The sequence below is a fragment of the Dendronephthya gigantea genome, unplaced genomic scaffold (genome assembly GCF_004324835.1).
Source record: "Dendronephthya gigantea isolate DGI-Jeju-01 unplaced genomic scaffold, DenGig_1.0 000534F, whole genome shotgun sequence".
Lineage (NCBI taxonomy): Eukaryota > Metazoa > Cnidaria > Anthozoa > Malacalcyonacea > Nephtheidae > Dendronephthya > Dendronephthya gigantea.
In genome coordinates this window covers 17,986-39,291 of record NW_021163544.1, presented here as the reverse complement: position 1 = coordinate 39,291, position 21,306 = coordinate 17,986, and the positions used below count along the sequence as shown (strand labels likewise).

Here is a 21,306-nt window from a genome sequence, read left to right as displayed (position 1 = left end):
GATTTTTCAGGCTTTTTAACCAAAAACCTAGCAAAGCATTTAAATTTTGCCATATAAATGTTGTAATGGGTATGGTTTATTGTAACAAACAGTTGTTAGAACATATGGCTTCAAATTACAGAATAACATGAACCTGGTATATAGTCATATGCCTCTGATCATGTGTGAACAGGTTCATATCATTCTTATAGAACAGCTATTGTACACTCTTAATAGGGTTTGACTCTTGCTTAAATAAAATAAAATTCATACAGTGCAGATTTTAATGACTGATGCTTCACTGGTTGTCTTCCCTTTCAGCAATATTTGTAGTATCATTACTGAACCATCTTCCTCATTTTCTAGAGAAGAAATTAGAGAAAATAAAGATGGAGTTTTACATTTAATTAGTTGAAGGTACTGTTGGCAATTGTCATACTCTACCAATATGTACGATTATTAAAATCATGTATGACAATCATTGTGAAGCTGATTAGAAAAGAAGAATGATACAAGTTTTGTGGTATACAGACATTTTGGTAATCTTGATTCGACTTGCAGTCCTGAAATAATATTTTAAAGATTAACAAAAGACATATTACCACTCTTCCTTTCGGGTTCTTCTCTAATGCATTGTTCAATGGTGTTTAACAATTCATGGAGTTGTTTTGATGATCTTTTTTTTGTTTGTCCAACTGTTAATATTTTCGCCATTAACATGTTTTTGTAGGTTGCTACAATCTTCTTACATTTTACCATGTTTTTGACGCGCTCAAATTCTGATTTGAGCTATATAAAGTTAATAAAAGTAAGTAAATTTAGTGAACTGGTAAAATACAGTTTAATTGTACTGTACGTGCATGAATGCAGAAGATTTGCTAACAAAGTATTCTTTCGCCAGTTTTCATTACCAGTAAAAAGGTTTTTAAAATTTTGCAGGTGGAAACTGTATATGAGAAGCAAACAATACCAGTGAACTGTGTACACATGATATTAATAATACTGCACAGAAGTAGTATACCTCGGTGACCATCCTTAAAGCTGGATAGTCCGACAATAATAATTTCAAAGTTGTCGGACTTGTGAGGATTCGTTCTCGCCTTCTTTGGAACGTGGCCGACATGGATTCTTTGATCCCAGGTAAATTTCTGTTCTTGGTCTTTACCAACTCTTTCTTCATGAATGAGATATGTTCGTTGCACATCTCTTCAGTTTCTGGAGGAAACAATAGGAATTTAATAGCAATAAGTTTGTCAAACTGTAGAACGAGAGTAAGCTCGGCTCGTTACATATGCTACGTTACGCTACGATACAGTTGAAGTGGAAAACGGGCTTTATGCTGCACAGGAGTGGGCAAATGATACGAAATTGCATATATTTGCTATAAAGCCCAAAGCCAACACATACAGTGAACAATTAACTCACTCCGATTGATTGTGTCTTGATTTCTAGTTGACTCCCACTGGAATTATGACGTCACAAGAAACCCAAGAATACTAATATGTATAATGTATACAGTGCAGTGCAGTACATACCAAGAACGTCATCGACTTCATTTCCTTCTTTTCTTTTACTGGTTGTACCTGACGTGGACGTGGACGTGGACGTGGACGTGGACGTGGACGTGGACGTGGACGTGGACGTGGACGTGGACGTGGACGTGGACGTGGAAGAAAGTGAGGCAGATGTTGAACGCACTACCTTTCGTTGATAGCGGCGTTTGTTTTAAAACGGTTGGCAATCGATAGCTGCCATGATGCCTTAACATAAAAATGGTATGTATATATAAACCGCATTACAACACTTCATACATTAAGCCAGTTTTTGCAAACCTTGAAGCGAAAACCTCAGTTCATCTACTTTAATAAGTGAGAATATTATCTTCAACTGCACGTGTCAGTGTGCCCATATTTACTGGTAGTAATACTCTACTGACTATTTACGCGAGAAAATTAGGGTTAAATGTACCGTTCCACATCCAAGCTTGTCGGCGAGAAAAGGGTATTTCGATACAATTTTGAAAGCGACGTACTCCCTTTCGTGCTTTCGTGGCGTCATTGTGTGGAGACTTATTACGTTGCAAACATCCCTGTTAAATTCGTTTCTTGCCGTACCACTCAATTTGCCATTCGCGAGTTCTTCGGTTACTGCAGGGGAAAACTACAAGCCAAAATATATCAGAATTCAATTTAAAAATTGTGGTCCACTCATGTGATTCAACAAAACGAAGTAGAGTCAGAGATCAGACTCAGAGTTAAGTCAGAGTCAAAAAAATGAAAGCATTTTATTAGTTAGCGTAAGTTGCATGTTGATTTATTTTGATACCCGTTTAAACGACGTAAAACCTATTTTCTAATTGGTAGTTCGTTGTCCCTGGAACACGTGCTTGCGCAATATGTGAATCAGTCTTAATATATGTGGATTTTTGTAAAGTTTTCCCGACACTTTTTTACATCACTCAATAGACCTTTCCCATATATTTTTCGAGCGCACAATGCGAGACGGTAGCTGAAGGTCAATTTGAGTTGTGATTTTGCTATGTCCAAGAGCGATTTTTATTGACAAAGAGGGAAAAAATAAGCTTTTTTAAATACAAAATCACTCCTAAAAAGAGCGAAATCGCAACTCAAAGTTGCTTGATAATCATGCAACCACGGTCACGCATTGCGCTTAAAAGCTAAAACGGAAAAAGTCTATTCTCACGCAGACAACACCTATAACGATCGATCAAATAAGAACTAGCCAAACTACACTTCTTACCGTCAAAACGGCCTACGTTTCTAAATACATATGCATGCGCAAAAACGAACAGTTTGTAAAGGCTGCTTTCCAGTTACGCGTTTTTTTACACCCGTGCACGCTCGTAAAATTTTAAGTTTTATATAAAGTAATACTAAAACTTGCGGAATGTTAAAGACTTTTGCTTTATTTATTTGATTATAGCACGAGTAACATTTAATTTAAAGTTTTACGTGCATATATGTGCGTAAATAAAACTCGTAACTGGAAAGCAACCTTAACAATTAAGTCAAATATCAACAGGCCATAAATAAGTTGTTGGAACAAGATGTTACAGTAGCGACTTGAACCAAGCTTTTTGAGATTAACAGATTTGTTGCACTTGGCAAAAACGTGTTTTTTACAGGCATGAAGGTTGACAACAGATTGTTATTATATTGTTATATCTGCAGGCTTGTATCGGACAAACAAAGTTGTTAATTCCAAACTGACAACTTGCGACAAGAAGTGGGAAGACAACTTATTGACGGTTTGTTGGCACTTAATTGTTACAAGATGTGAGTTTTTACCTGTGTGTCAAAACGTTGTTACTAGTCTAGCTGTTCATACGCTGTAAACAAGCTGTCTTTTTGTAGCAATTAAAGATCGTGCTAACAATTGTTGCAACCATAACAATAAAGGATGTTACAGGCAGCATTTATAGGCATTACAAAGCAATTTTGTTATATATATCAGACTTTCAGAACAACCTCGCAATTTGCAACAAGTCTGCTAATTTTGGCTAATTCCAAACCTGTCAACAACTTGTGAAAAGCAGTGGGAAGACAACTTGTTGACAGCTTTTCAGCAGACTTGTCATAATTAGATGCGAGAGTTTTATGCAGCCGGGTTTTAGTCACATGACAGAACTGAATAGTTTAATTCCCTTCTATTTTTATAATTATTTACCTTTGTAGGTAGCTCGAATGTCGAAAGCCACTCTTTGTCTTCCTTAACCACTTCCGTTGTAAACGCCGTTGTTGGTTCACTGGCCGAGATGCAAGACGATATGTTGATGCACGTAGGGGGTGGTGGATTAGCTGTTTCATCGACATGTTCACCATGCGCCGGATTGTCCACAAGAAACGAGAGCTCTGTCATTTCTGACAGGTCATCTGCAATGATGGGCGGATCGATAGGAGAGGTCGATGGAAGAGATATTTCCTCAATGGCCTTCCGTAACCTAACAATTTGACCAGCTTTAATGTTACAAGCTTTTAATAAGTCGTCGCTTGTTGCTTGTAACATTTCTAATGTATCCAGCTATAGAAATAAATAATTTGTGCAAAACTAATTTGCCTCATTCGGACTGAGATATTTTGATGACAAAAATTTGTAGCAGGCTTCATGGTGTTTCGTTCAATTGACCTAAGTCGGACTTGGTTGGTAGGTTTAGGGCTCGAACCTATCACGTTTGGAACCTCGAAACGGGAGGGTACGAACCTCTCACTTTGGCTTTGGAACCAAGTCAATCTTCAACTAAGATTATATTGTCACGCACATGCCATTTTGCAATTAACCGAGACTGGCAATTTATTAAATATCTATACATATGTTCCTGACGAAAGAGATGGATCGCCAAAGTCGAAGAAAATATTCAATTTGTTTCCAACTTTCTGTTTTATGGTGGGGTTCTTTGCGCGGCTAAGTCGATTTCAGGATTCGTATATGACTCTTGTTTAGCAAGATCCCTTAAATTAAAGAGTATTGAAAGAAGATTCTGTGAATACATTTGATTTGTACATACCATGCATATATATTCATATATTACTACATTATATCGCTGTCAGACGGGCTAAGACTAATTTGAATTTTCCAACAAATCGGCGTATATTTTCAGACCCTTTATCAGGCATTCCTTGAATGTATGTTAGTTAACAGAATTAACTTCCATTTCAAAATAAAATGATTTGCTTCTCCGCGTCAAGTTCCAAAATTCGAAGCGGACAAGCGGGACAACATGCACAAGCTATATATATTACCATAAGCTACGAAACATCGGTACTCGTTTTGACGTCACATCAGCAAACATGGCGGCTATAAAAGTTCGCATTTGATACCGAGGTTTGAGGGCGAAATTAGTCAAATTACTTCACACACAGAAGTCATATATGCATCAAATTGTTTCTAAAAGACTAAATATTTGTTTAGGCTAATAAAAATGAGGTCGAAAATTTCGTTGCAGTAGCACAAAGATCCTGAGAGAATGTACATATTATGTAAATAAAAAAGTGTCCAATATTCCAGGGGCAAATTTAGGATTTTTCATACCTTATTCAAAAAGTTTCAGTCAAGAAATTCGGGGGGGGGAGATGTCGCATTCGTCAGGGGGGTGCAGTTGCAATGTGACCGTTTTCGCCAAATATCAGGGCTTATCAACATGCCTAGGAAACAATCAATGCAATCTCCGACGAAACGTATTTTACGGCAGCATATAGATCGCAAAGTTCTAAATGAATGTTGATATGACGCGATGCTGATGTTCACATCGTAGTTTGTTTTACGGAATTATGCCCCTACGCGGCTACGCAAATAAAGGAAGACAATCTGCGCTGGCTTGCACGGCTGGCTCACATCATGAGAGAATTGTGATTTTCAATAGTTTGTTTGGGCAGTTTGTGTAAATAGACAAAAAATCAATCTGCAAGCAGGCGAAACAGTATTTAAGGCAGTAGATTCTGTAGTTCTATATAGGCACATTTCCAAAGGTAATATGACGCCACGTTATATATAAAACACCTTAGTTCTCATTTTGTTGTCGACTTTAGCCTTTAGTGTAACTCTTCGCCCAGCCGTGCTCGCTGTTCTTATAAGGTTGCACCACACGGTCCAAAGCCTGCTTCCACACAGTATTTGTGCAGTGTAATTGCTCTCGGTATTAAAGCCACTCATATATCGAGCCAAAATAACCGAACAGATTGGATGCTGATGTTTGTCCGAATATTCTTAACCCTCCAAGCAACCTCTAAACCCTCCAAGGTTTTCCGCATTAATTACCATAGGGCTTTACATAGAAATTAGGTGAATTTTGGTTGCTTTTGTAAGGACAACGCGAGTGAAGTCTCTTCGTCGAATCGTCGTCAGAGGCCCCATGGCCATGACTTTGTTTCAATATTAGTACATTACCCGGAATATAGTTATATTCCGAATCATTATCAGGAATATAGTCATATTCAGAGTCAAACGACGTTTAGACATTGTCGATGCAGTGTAGTCAGTGAAAATCAATGATTGTTCAGAATAACCCTAACCCTAACCGTAATTAAGGTACAGCCAGAGATACTATTACATAAGTATATGATCACTCCTATACTGGGTATGAGGGTAACAGACATTTACATTTTCGTGTACATTTATAAATGTATCATCATTCATCGCCATTTTTATTTTATCATTTTTATGAACCAGCTCTAGAAAGACTTCATGTCAGACTTCTGTTATTATACTTCCGTTATTGCAAAATTTATGGCGTCATGTACGTTAGCTGGATATGATCTAACGCCGACCAGGTTCCTCGTACTACGTAACTAGCACCAGTTCACTAACTCACGGTCAACATTTGCAGTTTGCTGGTATTTAGTCATAAAAAAGCTTAAAAATGTACAAAAAATCCTAAAACCAAACCGAATCCTCATTATTAGGCACCTAAACTTTTCATTAAATTGTCAAGTCCAAACTACGTCTTTACTTGATGTTTGTGTGACGTAGTCCTAGGGACGTGTCGCAGTGAAACCTGGTATAATATCTTCTGTAGTGCCCGAGTTGGCTTGTCAGAAAAGTTGAAATTTTACGAGGTTATCAATAGGTGAAAAAATCTTTAGTTCGTTGAAATATCCATCCACAGGGTAAAAATGAAACGAAACACAAAACTTAATAACCTTTTTAAGTACTTCCCTTCACTTTTAGCATGTTTTAAAGCGTTTTAGTCACCGGAGAAAATTTTTTTTGCAGTCGTGAAAGGGAAATTCAGACAATGAAAAATAACTTAAAAACAAGAAGAATTACCTCTTCCAAGCGCAGAATTTCGATGATTTCTTCCCTCACACCGTTACTCGTCAGCGCTTGAACAAATTGTTGATCCATTTTATAGGAATAGGACAGAAGAAGACTTTTTTAAACCACTAAACTGAATTTTACTTCGAGCAAAGCAAGCAGCAAGCAAGAAAGGCCGAAGAAAAGCAATCACGTGACCTGTGAATTTGTACTAACCTATACACCCTTAGGATGAATAATTCTCCGATTAGCTCGACTATCAATGATTGTTTCTTAATAAATTTATCGTAAACAATCACAAATACATTATATATTGGAGAAAAAAACCTTTTTCGTTCAGTTTCCTAACTTTCATTGGGTTTGCCCACATATGTTGGTACGGCTGTACTAGCCTACCCTACCCATATACAAGTGTACGATTTCTGAATTGGCGCGAATGTTATAGCTTTGCCTGCTTTGACATTGGCTAGCTAGAGCTCTATATAGTGTTCACTGGCTAGAACTAAATCTGTTCTAGACGAAAAATAAACATGGTCTACCGTTGTAATTTGTGCGTTCACTTCACATCTGTCACTCTTTGCAGATTAATTTCGCACTTGGGTCGTGTCCATCAAAACGACAGCAGCTTCCATGTCCTTTGTGGCATTGATGGATGTCCAAGGACGTATAAAAACTATTATTCCCTTAAGACACACTTTCATACGAAGCATTCCACAATACTGAGAGGGAAAGGCAAAGAGTGCCCCAACGCAACGAAGATCCAGAAGAAATCAATAACGAGGATCACAACGACGATCATGGTGATAACGACGACGCTGCATTCGACTTTGACCGAGAAGTTGAACAGTGTAGGCGATCCAATGCTTTGGGCATTTTGAAAATAAAGGATGAGGCCAAAATTCCCCAAACGGTGGTGGAGTCAATCGTCAAAAGTACAACACAAGTTGTAAACAACAGTGTCGACGTTATCCAGCATGGGTTACAGCAGTGTTTACAGAATGCTGGTTTACAAATCGACGACATCCCTGGCATTGAAGAGCTGTTTGAAGAGTCCAGTAGCATCCGTGAACCATTTAAGGATTGCCACAATGAAGCATCCCAACTGAAGTACTATAAAGAAAATTTAGGAATGGTGGTGAGTAAAATTATATACAAATACATAATATATACCTCTATAGTGTGTATTAAAAATAATGAATAGCAGAGTAACTTTTTTATGACAGGAAAGAAAAGTATTTGACATGTTGCACACTGTGACAATTTTTATGATAAAATATTCTAGCAAATTAAATAACTCAGTCAATTGATCCCTTTATTTACAGGAGCCTGAAAAGATTGTGTTAGGCAGATACCACAAAAAGGTCAGGAAGGGCAGCAAACTTGTTGATGTTGAAAAAGAAGACAAGGCATACTATGTGCCATTAATAAAGAGCATCCAGCAACTTTTAACCAACGAGGCTGTTGTTGAAGAGGTACATGTTGTGGCAGTGCATGCAATCACTATTGATTCTTAATAAATGTTTCTGGGAGATACATTTTGTCACTTTACCTACAGATTCCTTTTTTGATAATTGAAATTGAAAGCTAATATTTAAACTGATGGCAGATACACCAAAACCTATTTTATAGGCCAGAGCCCTTAAAATTTGAATTTTAAGTGTAAAATTTGAGTAATTATTTCAGTAAATTATTTAGATTAACCATCCTCATAATCGTGATGATGGGTTGATGGCAGATTATTGTGATGGTGAGGAATATCAAGCACATCCATTGTTCAGCCAAAATAGGTATATCACACTGTTGTTGTATTAGTGTTGTACAGAGTGTACAAGTTCATATAGCTTTTCCTAATTTAACCATACATGTAAAAATGGCAAGTGGCTTTATTTGGTAATGTTCAATGTGTGACAATTTTTATGAATATGGGTAACACAAATAACACATAGCCTTAGATCTCAGTGCCTAAATTACTTTTAGTCAGGAATGAAGTCAATCAGTAAAGTACTAAAGATCACAAGTAAAACTTAGAATTTAGTTATTAAAGACAATAGCTCGCGATCAGGCACAGCTGTAAACCTTGACATTGTCTGAAATAAATTACAACTAACCAATTGATTATTTGCAATTTTTATTTTCATGTAGACATACACTTCAAATATTCCTATTCTTTGATGAGTTAGAAGTGTGCAACCCCCTTGGGTCACGAGCAAACACTCACAAAATAGGTAACAGTGACAACATTGGCTAATGTTCATGAAATGTACTTTGTGGGAGAGCATCATTTAATTGTTCACATCAAACAAAATTAAAAAAATTATATTTACTGTACTTACTTATATTTACTGATATTTCCTTAACTCAGGCAACTTCTACTACACACTTGGCAACATATCACCAGATAAACGGTCAAGTCTTGGTGCAATTATGCTGGTAGCCATTGTAAACAGCAAACATCTTAAAGAATACGGTGTTGCAAGTATCCTTAACACAATCATGGAGGACATCAGATTACTTGAGGAGGTACCATACATCTAATATATAATAAAAATTAATAGGTGATGTGCTAGTATGCCCTACAGTATGATTGATGCTTTATGTATAGCAAAATATATATTTTAATAATATTTTTAGGTAATGTGCCCCAGTGAATCCTACAGTACTTATTCTTTCCTTTGACAGATGCCAGATTATTTTATTTGTCAATGGGAAAGCTTTGGCACTTTATTGGTTAAATAAATCAATTATACCATCATGATTTATACTGACCACACTGCCACACACACTTTTTTTTCTTGGTAAATTCAAAATTTACAGATATAAATTTACTTATGTAGGGTGTTGAATTTGATGTTTGTGGGGAAAAAAAACAAATCAAGGGAACTATTGCCTATTCATCTGGAGATAACCTTGGCTCCCAACGATTAGGAGGATTTAAGGAAGGATCCCTGGCATACCGAAAATGCAGAGAATGCCTGGGACTTGCTGAGCAAATTCAAACCATGGTACACTTGAAAGTTTTTAATTGACTACGTATACAGTAAAGGATTGACAATTAATTACTGACCTGATCACCTTATTGAAGTGTCAATTGTATAATTTTAGTTCCATGAAGCTGACTTTACTCTTCGAACAAGGGATGGCTATGAGATTCATTGTCGACGCCTTCAACAATCTGAACACTTCAGCGTAACATTTGGTTTAAATAGGAGGTCTGAGCTGAACAACTCCAGATTTTACCATGTTGTCGGTGGATTATCAGCTGATGCAATGCACGATGTTTTGGAGGGTACCCTGCAGTATCATACCAAAGAGATTCTGAAATACTTTATTCTAGAAAAGAAAGCATTCTCTTTGGATGAACTGAATAAGAGAATCACCTCCTTTATTATGGGTATGTGACTAATGTAAAATACTCCAGGTCTGGCATGTTCAAAGGTGGATTAGCCCTAATCCTGGGTTAAAATTTCAAAACCTCAGAGAAGTAAACTCCTATCGATCCAAACAAGATTTCTGAAGGAATATTTCCGAATTTATAGACAAGCTGTCAGGAAGTTTGAAGGGAATTTTTAAGTTAACCTCGCTAGTATATTCCACGAGTATGATATTGTTTGGAGACAATCAGAGGTCATTAACCTGCACAGCAATTCGTAAAATTTTGCATTATATCAAGAATTACAACTTTTCATCACGTTACTGCAAGCCAAATGTTGAGCCAAAGGCCTTTTAACAAATATGTCACGATCAAAGGAATTCTTTTCGTGCACGTCATTTTAACGATCCAAATTTGATCAGACTTGTAATGACTATATAGAAATTAGTCTATTTATGAGCATAGTAATGTGAAATTAAATTTTGTAAAAAGTGAATGTTCATTTATACCAATTTTAAGTTTGGGAAAATCAATTTTAATACAATCAACAATAGTCAATATGGCGCGCCGGCGCGTCACGTTCGGTTTCAAATCGGTTTCGGTTTCGGTTTCAAAATTTCTGTAAAACTTAAATGTTTAATATCTAAATACATTTAGCGGACAATATACTGCACAATGTGCATTCGGGAAATAATTTTTAAGCAGTTTGACATTGTAAAAATTGCGTTTGGACAATCGTCCAGCTTGTGATATTTCAATACAAAGACTAAATAAAATTAGATTTTTTGTTACATTTTGTCACAACTTAAGTTGCATCCACCACGTTTAGTTTTCAGCTGCCAAAAAATATACCAGCTGTTACAATGCACATTACTACATTTTTTAAAAGAAATTTCGATTCTTACCTTCTTCTGATGTTTATTTTGCATGTAAATTTGACTGTAAATTCTACGCGAATTACAATAAGCGAGCACATCCGTATAAGCAAAGTACGGCTGTTGAGTGTTGACGTCAGTGACGTGTGCATGAACACGTGGTGCAGTGCACCGGAAAGGTGATCCTGGTAAAATGGAAAAGCCACATTTTAGGCCTGGTTTATACGTCGAAATTCCGTCGGATTTAATTTAAGTCGCATGTTTTCTCCAAAGGGTTGCCCCTCCCAGAATTGAACTTACGCTATGACTTGTAGTATCAAGAAATATTACAGAAGCAACCTTAGCAAATATTACTGTAACAAACACTACCTAGTATTAACTCAGTATTAAATCTTTTTAGCAACCTGGCATGCATGCATGCAGTAAACTGATCATCGCAGTAAAAACCCCTAGCAGTATAATAGTATTTGGGGAATTAATTGTTCCTACAATTTAGCGATTCTAACAAACCTGCGCCAATTTTGCGGACAAAACTCACATCTGATGATAACAGTCTCAAACAACATGGTAAGATATACAACTTATTATATATTATATCCAACTATTAAATATCCTTCTCGACTCCATATGCATAATACTATAAGCATTTCATTACAAAACATGCAAGAAATATTGTGTAGATTTCAAACTGATTTCAAGAATGTTGATGACATTTGATGTAGCAAGTGATGCGTTTTCACGTTGTACGAAATACTTCATTTAGAGATATTTAGAGATACCTGCCAAAGATCATTGTTACAATGTTGCATGTTTTTTTGTCAGTTTGCGTTTAAAAAATCCGTCAATGCTAGAGAAAAAACGCTCCAATGTCAAATAGCCACAGTCACAAGTATCACATGCATGTACGCTGCATAAACTTACTACCAGGCCTCCTCTTACTTTCGTTTTCTCGGCAAGTAACACGTCTAGGTTCTTCCAATAGGCATGCGTACAGAAAGGTAATGCACTGAACCCACCTTCTTCTCGATATACCGGTTATACCTATAGACCCTTTGCACTGACGTCATAATGATTAAAAGTTGTCCTCCAGAACTTTCCTTGCCTCCAAAATAATCTTATTGGGGCGGTGAAGGTTGCCAACAACAGCAATTAACAGAGCACAGTTTTCACACAGGGCCGCCGGAAGCAATCAAGGGCGGGGAGGGGGGGGTGCAAGAGACTCGAAAAAGGGCACTTTAGTTAGGATAGTGCCTCTCTTTTTTATTCTTCAAATAAAGAATGGAAGCTTATGAAATTCAAAGTTGGGCTGCTTTCCGCAATATGAAAAACGAAAACTACGAATTAAGAACATAGATACGCTAAAATTTACTCAAATTATGAAATTATATGATATTTAGTTAGTGGTCAATTGTATATAAAGGCAAGCTGCCCCGCGGTTTCGGCGCCCCTGCTCGCAAACTAGTCAATATTTCCGTATTTTGCCCAAATTTTACGTTTTTGCAGACATTAGTTTGTCCTCCAGATAGTGTGACGTCATGTGCAAAGGGTCTATATACCTATACTCTGTGCTTAAACCAAAAATCGTAGTAGTTGGAAATGAATATCGCACCCGCCTGGGCTATTATAAATAAACATAAACTAATAAATAAACGCCATGGCTCTGCTAAATGAATAGAAATATCAGAATGTTCCTAATTTATAAATAATTGAAATCGAAGAAGCAGCATAGTTGATTTACATCATTTACTTTTTAGCAAATGAGATGTGGTGTTTAGGTCTATTTTTGCCGCTCCTGGTTGGCGAGTTTATCGACGAAGATGACGACCATTGGACTGCATACTGCACACTACTAGAAATAGTACGTATTGTCTTCTCTCCGCTGGTAAGCAAGGAGCAGATACCGTATCTTCAAGTGCTCATCCAGAATCACCACGAGAGCTTTAAAGCCTTGTATCCTCATGCCTCGATCATTCCAAAAATGCATTACATGATTCACATGCCAAGGACAATGCTACGGTGAGTAAATAATTAACCGTTTCCATTTATATATACGTATAGCCTAAGGAGGTGCATTTATGCATATTCATGTTCGCATACCGTAACAACAGACTGAACAGAGATTCTCTGCTTACGAATCAAATTTGCTTTTGAACGTAAAACATGAATATAAACCCCACCACTAGTCACTACCCCCGCTAACTATTGTTCTAGCGATGGTCCAGATGCAGTTGGTGGCCGGTATGCAGCGTGTCATTTCTCACCCTCTCCCCAATTTGTTAAATAAACGTTTTTTTCGTATCCCCCTTTCGTACGTCTTCTTTTCAATCTTGTACCAAAGTGAACTGGAAAATTAAGAATGTAGGACGATTTTTTTAAATTGCAGTTTGGGACCGTTGATACGAATTTGGTGCATGCGATATGAGGCAAAGCACTCATACTTCAAACAGCTGGCAGTCTCGTGTGGCAATTTTATAAACTTGCCCTATCTGTTATCTAAACGGCACCAAGAGGGCTTGTGTTATCGTCTTAACACACCAGACGGCAGCCACTCAACTTTCCTGGAAAAAGGCAACGAGATTGGTCCAGGTATTTGTGCTAATAGTCACATGCATGCATAACAACACACACTTAATTTTATCACACTAAATTTATCTGTAATCAAAGCGTATGTTGTACAATCATAAAGGAACGAAATGGATTTATATCTTGAAACTAATTTATATGATGAAATTTATGTTTAATTACAGGCACTGAAATTCGTGCTGGCAATCTGGAATGCTACAATTTGCTCGAGCAAAGTTATCCTGCTGATCTAGATGATACCTTTGTGTATGAGTAAGTATTTTTCATTAGAACAACATTTATTATCCATACCCAACATAGTAAAAATGTATACTCCCATAATGTTATATGCTGCCTGGGTACTAAAATAACTACAATGGCTGTAACCCCAACAGTAATTAAGACTGTAATTTAACCTCTTGAGTATTGTAAGTCAACCTTACTTCAAATACAGTACGGTATACTAAATCACAGTATATACAGTATATTAAATCATACTTTTTTGGCGTCTTCGCTGTAGTATTGTGCTCTGGTCACTCAGTTTCATGTCTTTTATCCAAGGGCAAAATGGGTTGTTATTCATGGTACCAAGTACAAAAGAAATGCCATCATACATATCGGTTATGATAATGACGATTTGCCAAAATTTGGAAAATCCAGAAGATATTAGTTGTTGCCAAAAACCTTGCAGCAATCCAGTTTCTTGTGCAGCCACTGATCACTGTCACGTTTGAAAGCCATCTCCAGTGTTATGAGGTCAACATTCCAGATGATAACGTTGAGATTGAAATTCGACAACACAAGGACTTCACATGCTACATCCCGAAACATCTCTGCCGGCCATATGGTCGCCGAGTTGGCGCCTGGTATGTGTGTATCAGATATGAGCTTGGCACCAACAGTTAGATGAAGATAACAACTATGTAAAAATGTAGATAACAATGTAGATATGTAAATAACAATGTAGATATGTAAATAATAATGTAAATATGTAAATAACAATGAAAATATGTAAATAAAAATGTAAATATGTAAATAATAATGTAGATATGTAAATAACAATGTAAATATGTAAATAACAATGAAGATATGTAAATAACAATGAAGATATGTAAATAACAATGTAGATATGTACAATACAGTAAGTGTCAATTGAAAAAACTTAAGCAGGAGTTTGGCCTACTAAGTTGCAATGCACTCCTTACTTATTTTTCTTTTTGACAATGTCAGACAATTTCACTGTTCAACGAGGAAGCTTTGGAGCTTTAAACAGCTTTGGAGCTTTAAACAGGTTAAACCAATAACCTGAAAAGCTTCCGCCACTAATATAAAATTTGACAACCTCCCCAGTTATTGCCCATTAAGCTAAAATCAGGCGTAGTGTGTCCTATTATCACTTTACTTGTCAGCATCAGACATTTTTACTAATCAGTGAGTAAGCTCTTCAGCTTATTGCATCCAATAAGGTTGCATCAAGCCTAAATGTGCTCAATTGTTCACTACTGATTTTTTTTTCTTTGGAGAAATGATGGTAATTTCACTTGTCAACAAGAAAGGTCTGCAGCTTAATATCTTAAATAGCTTTCTGCTAACAAATGAAATCATGTAATCATGAAATCATTTTGGCTGTTCTGGTATGCAACATTTAATATGCAATTGTTGACTGTTGCATGACTAAATGGTTGGGCTGGCCATGCTACTAATGTTAAGTCACTCAGGGTATTATTGTAAAATAGTAGACATAGATATGTAAACAATTGCTCTGCTAATTTTTCAGTATTGAGCACTCTCATTTCTTATATGAAAGGATCATCAGTGTTTGTTATTCATTGGTTCATCATTGATTGTTCCTTCATTATAGGATTTTGTTTGGCCCACTTCGCAGTTGTTTAATATGCTAATGTACCAGTTGTTCTAAGAGAGGTTTCTAGAAGTTTCTAGAAGTTTTCAAACTGCTGTTTTAGTTTGTGTATTTCTGCATATCTGTTCATTTAAAACTTCAGTTAAGTAAACTCATGCAGGCAATGCAGGCAAGAAAGATCTCTGAAGAAATACTTCAATATACACACACATAAAAGCTCAGTTTTCTGTGAATTTTAGATTAATTAATGTTAACCCAGTTTTTAAAATATAACACAGCTTTGAGCAACTAGCCCCAAGGAGTAAATGTGTGGGTTGGAGCAAGTATACAGTATGTTAAACACCTAGAAGGCGGGCTGTATGTGATATACTAGTATACTCTCCTGACAAAGGCCCTCAGATCGAAACGTCGAGAAGTGTTTTGTCTATACCACATTTCATGCTAAGTTGTTCGAAGACGCTGCCACGCTGCTCCTTGGTTATATTGGAACTAGTATACGAGGTGTTTCATACTTAAATCACTATTAAAGAGGTTTATGGGACTTTGTTTTTCCAAGCTAGAAGGTATTTGACACGTGTTTAATAGGGAGTGGTTTTATAATATTGCATATTCCTATAAAAATATTATACGGCATCAATATTAACCAGTTCATAATCAAGAAGATATCTATCTAGTTTACTAGTATACACAGACCTTCAAATTCTTTGCTTCGATTCTTTCTTGATTCATTCTGTACTTTTATATTATATACAAAAAGATAAAAATGCCTTCTCAACTTCTCAACTGTTCTCAACTATATCACTCAACCAGCAGGATCCAGTGAACTCTATACAACTGGAACGATAACTCCTAACAAACATCTCTATTCAGTTTGTTTACAGTTCAATGGTATGATCATTTTGACACGTCACGTAATTTAACCCCTCAGAAGGTGTTATTTTAATCCCATTTCGCTAAGTCACTATTCGAATTCGCGCACCCAAGATTTAATCCCTCAAATAGTGTTAATTTAATCCCAACGAGGTGTTTTTTTAACCCCAATATTGGGGTTAAAGTAGTTCAAAATTTTTAATACCCTTAAAAACCCTTTCATAGGGTATTAAAATAACACCTTGAAAATAACAGTGTGTATAGGACATGGAATTACAAGCATAAGAGAGCCTCGGTTGACGAACGAACATCAACTAATCGAGTTTGTTCCGCGTTCATCATGAAACTAGTATATATGTACACAAACATCAGAATCTCAGATTCTGACAAAAGAATAGCGTTGCATAAATCGATTTTCGTCGTCTTATGTCTAGAAATTATCATATAAGTCTTTAAACACAAACTTGACCAATCAGAGTCTTAGATTTGGACGTTGCATAAATCAATTTTCGTCGTCGTTTGTCTTGAAATTATCATATAAGTCTTAAGCATATACTTGACCAATCAGAGTCTTAGATTCGGACGTTGCATAAATGAATATTCGTCTGGTTTCGTCCTTAGATGCAGGTCAACTTTTAGGACAAAGCACTAACTTCACTAACTAAGCACTACTTCAAAATTTTGGCAGCTTACATACCAATAGTTATTAAAAATCGGTTTAGTAAAGCGTATTGATTCATGCGTCCCCGAAGGATATAAAAGCGCATGATTTTAACTTCACTAGTCTTGTCTTTACAGAAATGTGCACGTAGCTGTCAAACTTTCAGTCGTCAGTGCAACGCGCTTTGTCTTAGTCATTCAAATTCCAACGGTAAAAGTCATAGCTTTTCTTTTCATCCAAAAGCGTTTATACTTTATACCCCGCATGATTTGAATGCACCAACTTGAACGATCCGTTCGAACGTAGGATTACTTTGTTTGCTTACTCTGGTCATAAAACAACTTGGATTTTGTTTTCAGTCTACATACCTGTACCGTAAAATCCGTAAATGTTCACCATCTGATGCCTCTATATATGTTAGGCTGTGTTTAAACGACAAAATTCAGATGCAACCACATAACAAGCAAAACAAATTCCCATACTCACAGTTTGATGTACAGCGTAAAAAGAAAGCGAACAATTGGGATCCAAGCTATTCACAAAACAATCGAAGTTAAAAGTCAAGGTACCCAATGCGAACAAATACCACCAAGTTATGACAGAGCATCGGGAAAATGTAACACTACTCACAATTTGACTTATGACGAATTACTACAGCAATACCTTTGTAACACAGAGCACACCCTCGAATGGTTAAAAGATTAAAAGCTTATTTCATCATGCAGATACTGCCCAGTTTGTGATAAGGAAATGAAGTGGACAAAAACATATGATCGCTCTGACGGATACAAGTGGGAATGTAGAAAGCAAACAGCTAAAAAACGGCACAAAATTGAGCGCAGTGTAAGAGAAGAATCTTGGTTTGAAAAGAGCAACCTGACGATTCCAGAGATCATAAAGTTAACTTATTGGTGGTGTACTGATTTGACTGAAAATCAGATCAGCAAACAATTAAGGTTAGGATCAGCCACTATAGTCGATTGGTCTAACTTTTGTAGGGAGGTATGCGAAGTTACAATTTTGAAGAACAACCAACCGATAGGAGGACAGGACATTAGAGTGCAAATTGACGAGTCAAAAGTTGGGAAAAGAAAATACCATCGCGGCCATATCGTGGAAGGTCAGTGGGTATTTGGCGGGATTGAAGAGCATTCCAGAAACAGTTTTATGTTTGCTGTGGAAGATCGAAGTGAGAAAACCTTGATACCACTTATAAAAAGGTGGATTAAACCTGGATCGATCATCATATCCGATTGTTGGAAATCGTACACTAACATTGAGAAACACGGTTATTCACATTTAACGGTTAATCACTCGAAACAATTTGTTAACGACCAAGCTAGCTAACACACAACGTAATCCCAACGTTAGCAGAAGGTTGTGGGAATGTCAGGTCAGACCTAACTAAACCACGACATTCCCACGACGTTGTTTTCCCGTCGCGATATTACTATACGTGTTAATAACGTTGTAGCGATGTAGAACTTGGACGTGTGACACAGGTATTTATTTAACGTTTGCGCAACGTCCTTTGTTAACATCGAGACGACGTCAAAGCAAAACGTATTCATAAACCTTCAAAAAATAACGTAGATACAACGTTGCCATTTTCGAATATATATACATTATATATGGACAACCTTTACAGTCACTGCTGAAAAGGTTGTCCATCGTATATACCATTATATGTATGACGTGACTAATTGGTATGCATCAACACGCGTGTGTTTTGTCGGGTAGTTTGAGTGTTTACTCTGGTCCATAACAAAGTGCGCCCGTAACTGCAATAATACGGAAATCACTGCAATAGCCAAGTATCTGCCTCCTAGTAATGATTTTCAATGCATGATAACAACAATGGTTGATGGCATTAAATTGGGTTGTGGGTACTGATATACTGGTTGTTTAAGTTCGTGCAAAGTTTGCAGTTCAGTAATAGGGCATCTTCGTTCATGTACTGCACTATCGTCTTAGCTGGCTGCATTATGTTATTCGTCGTCTGCCCATTGATTTGAATTGCTCTTGTGAAACAGATCGCCGTGTGACACAGTCACACAGTGATATTATGTGCACTTTGTAATGCACCAGAGTAAACACGCAAACTACCCGACAAAACACAGGCGTGTTGATGCATACCAATTAGTCACGTGATACATATAATGGTATTGTAATATAGGAAACATGATACACGTAATATGCACAATGAACAATGCACAATGGGTTATTGAAAAGGGATATCATGTAGCGATATAGCACAGTATGATTAAGCAGAAAACAGTTAGTTGATACATGAGCACGGGAAGAGCACATATCAAGCACCGAAGCACGAATAAAGAGTTATGAAATATATGTGTGCGTTCTGTGAGTAATTGTAAAGAGCTGTCTCCCCAAACGACCCGACGATCCCGGACGTTAGAAAAGCCTAAAAGAAGCCACACAAAAAGGGTCGTTTTACATTGGTGGAGATTGCGGGCGGATGCGCCGATAATCTGGTGAAGCCTGAAGCAAACCGAGAGAAGTGGTCGGAATCGAAGCGCTGGCGATCCACTGACAAGACAACCAACCGCCGTGGCAAGTGGCGCACTCGACGCGGTCGACGCAAATTATTCTTTGGCAGAGGTACGACAATTTGCTCGTTTTTATTCGCGTGTTTGCTTGAAAAGACAAAGAACCACATGTCGTGTCAGTCCAAACTTTCTACCTCTCATATGTTTCCAATTTGTTGCTAAAACAGTGTTTATGTGTTGTATTTAAACGTTCATGTCGTGCGTTCATGTGTTTTGTTGTGTTTCGTATTGCGTCTAGTTGTAGACAAACCGATTGCGCTTTTTAAAACCGAAATTATAAAAATTTTTTCATTGTGTCTCATCCGGACCGACCCACCACTCGTAGTTACAGTCGTGTTGCTGTCGAGCTTGAGTTTAATTGTTCGTTGGGGAATTCGGTCAATCAGTCAGACATGACTTCGCCCGAGGTTGCGGAAAAGTTATCCGACTTGCTAACGGCCATTGAGAAATCGGTAAGGTCAACTGAGGCTAACCAGCGAACACTAACTGAAACAAACGACTTAGGCATTCGACATCACACCGACCTTGTCAAATTACAGCAGCAACAACAAGCCCAACTGGCAACCTTAATTTCGCAAAATTCCCTGCAAGTAGGATCAGCATTGCATCCGAAACCTTTTTGCGGGAGAACCACAGATGATATATTGTCATTTGTGAGCCACTTTGAGCGATTTTCAACGTTCTGTGGGTGGAACGATGAACAAAAGTTACGAGCAATACCGCTTTATCTCCAGGGCAATGCAAGTTCGTGGTACTCCAGTTTGCCCGAAATGTTTAAGTCGTACCAGGATCTAGTAAAAGCTCTAAAGGACCAATTTAGCAATCCTGCATCCGTCTGGCTTTGGCGACAGCAATTAGCCGCTCGAAAACAAGCCGACACAGAAGCTTTAGCTGATTATGCTTCCGACATAAGGCGCTTATGTAAACGCTTAGATCTAACCGACGGGGAAGCGATGCACCACTTCATCCAAGGTCTACACCCCAACTATAAAAGCCATGTAATTTTAGGACAGCCAAAAGTTTAGCAGAAGCTGAAAACTTGGCCAATCTAAAGGAGGCTGTGTCGATCAACACTCCAAATGTTGCTCAGCAAAAACTGGAAGTACAACTCCAGTCAGTTGCGAAAAGCTTAGAAGCCCTACCCATTGCCCAGCAAAATACGACAACACCGAATGTGGCCGCATATAGCATGTACCCAAGGCAAACCACTCCTGGTCGACAGGATTATTTCAACAACATAGGCAACATGAATCATTACCAGCAACAACGCAGGCAACACGCATCAGACGTAGGTCTGCTATATAATGCAAATGACATAGCCAAACTAGTTCAGGATGAAGTACGGCGTCAAACACGGTTTTCAGCACACACAAATAGGCCATCAAATACAGGCGTACCTTCGTCACGCAACCGTCGCACTACAGATGGGATACCCATATGTAATAAATGCAACAAGGTGGGCCACATTGCGCGCAACTGTAGAAGTGCGGAGGAACAATTCCCTTCCATGCCACGCCGATTTCCCCCTAGGCAGCCGCCCAGTGTAAATTTACGCCCCGATGCACCGCCATTCGCCGCCCAACAAAGAGCCGGCAACCCATTTCGCCAGCAGGGGGGAAACTAATTGCGGCTTCTCTATACCGGGACGATAGGGAGGCGAAGTATTTAGAAAAGATTAATGAAATTAAATGTCTCGTAACGGATCACCATGATGATAATAACTTTTCTCGTGAAACTAATGATATTCCGGTTGCAACTTTAGTTAATTTGGGAATAGAAGAAAATAAACA

At 37.6% G+C, this 21,306-nt stretch overlaps 2 protein-coding genes and 1 long non-coding RNA gene across 3 annotated transcripts; all 3 read left to right on the top strand.

The window, feature by feature from the left end:
* Positions 1–704: 704 nt before the first annotated feature.
* Positions 705–1,590, top strand: LOC114543727. Its single transcript, XR_003690176.1, has 3 exons — positions 705–787; positions 919–1,119; positions 1,432–1,590. It is a non-coding gene; the product is annotated as an uncharacterized LOC114543727 (long non-coding RNA).
* Positions 1,591–7,280: 5,690 nt separating this feature from the next.
* LOC114543726 lies at positions 7,281–9,736 on the top strand. Its single transcript, XM_028562595.1, has 8 exons — positions 7,281–7,293; positions 7,440–7,885; positions 8,073–8,222; positions 8,446–8,537; positions 8,893–8,975; positions 9,113–9,270; positions 9,585–9,635; positions 9,716–9,736. The coding sequence occupies exons 1-8, from the start codon at positions 7,281–7,283 to the stop codon at positions 9,734–9,736; spliced, it is 1,014 nt and encodes a 337-aa protein (XP_028418396.1).
* Positions 9,705–13,015, top strand: LOC114543724. The gene is made up of 4 exons (XM_028562594.1): positions 9,705–9,752; positions 9,853–10,145; positions 11,492–11,562; positions 12,750–13,015. The coding sequence occupies exons 1-4, from the start codon at positions 9,750–9,752 to the stop codon at positions 13,013–13,015; spliced, it is 633 nt and encodes a 210-aa protein (XP_028418395.1). The 5' UTR covers positions 9,705–9,749.
* Positions 13,016–21,306: the final 8,291 nt, after the last annotated feature.

What these genes read in the sequence shown, in the direction of transcription:
- LOC114543726 (XM_028562595.1), top strand. An exon ending in ACGAGGCTGTTGTTGAAGAG is followed by an intron (nt 8,223 to 8,445) that starts GTACATGTTGTG and finishes TAAATTATTTAG; the next exon opens with ATTAACCATCCTCATAATCG. An exon ending in CCATTGTTCAGCCAAAATAG is followed by an intron (nt 8,538 to 8,892) that starts GTATATCACACT and finishes ATTTTCATGTAG; the next exon opens with ACATACACTTCAAATATTCC.
- LOC114543724 (XM_028562594.1), top strand. An exon ending in ACCTCCTTTATTATGGGTAT is followed by an intron (nt 10,146 to 11,491) that starts GTGACTAATGTA and finishes CCTACAATTTAG; the next exon opens with CGATTCTAACAAACCTGCGC. An exon ending in TAACAGTCTCAAACAACATG is followed by an intron (nt 11,563 to 12,749) that starts GTAAGATATACA and finishes TTTACTTTTTAG; the next exon opens with CAAATGAGATGTGGTGTTTA.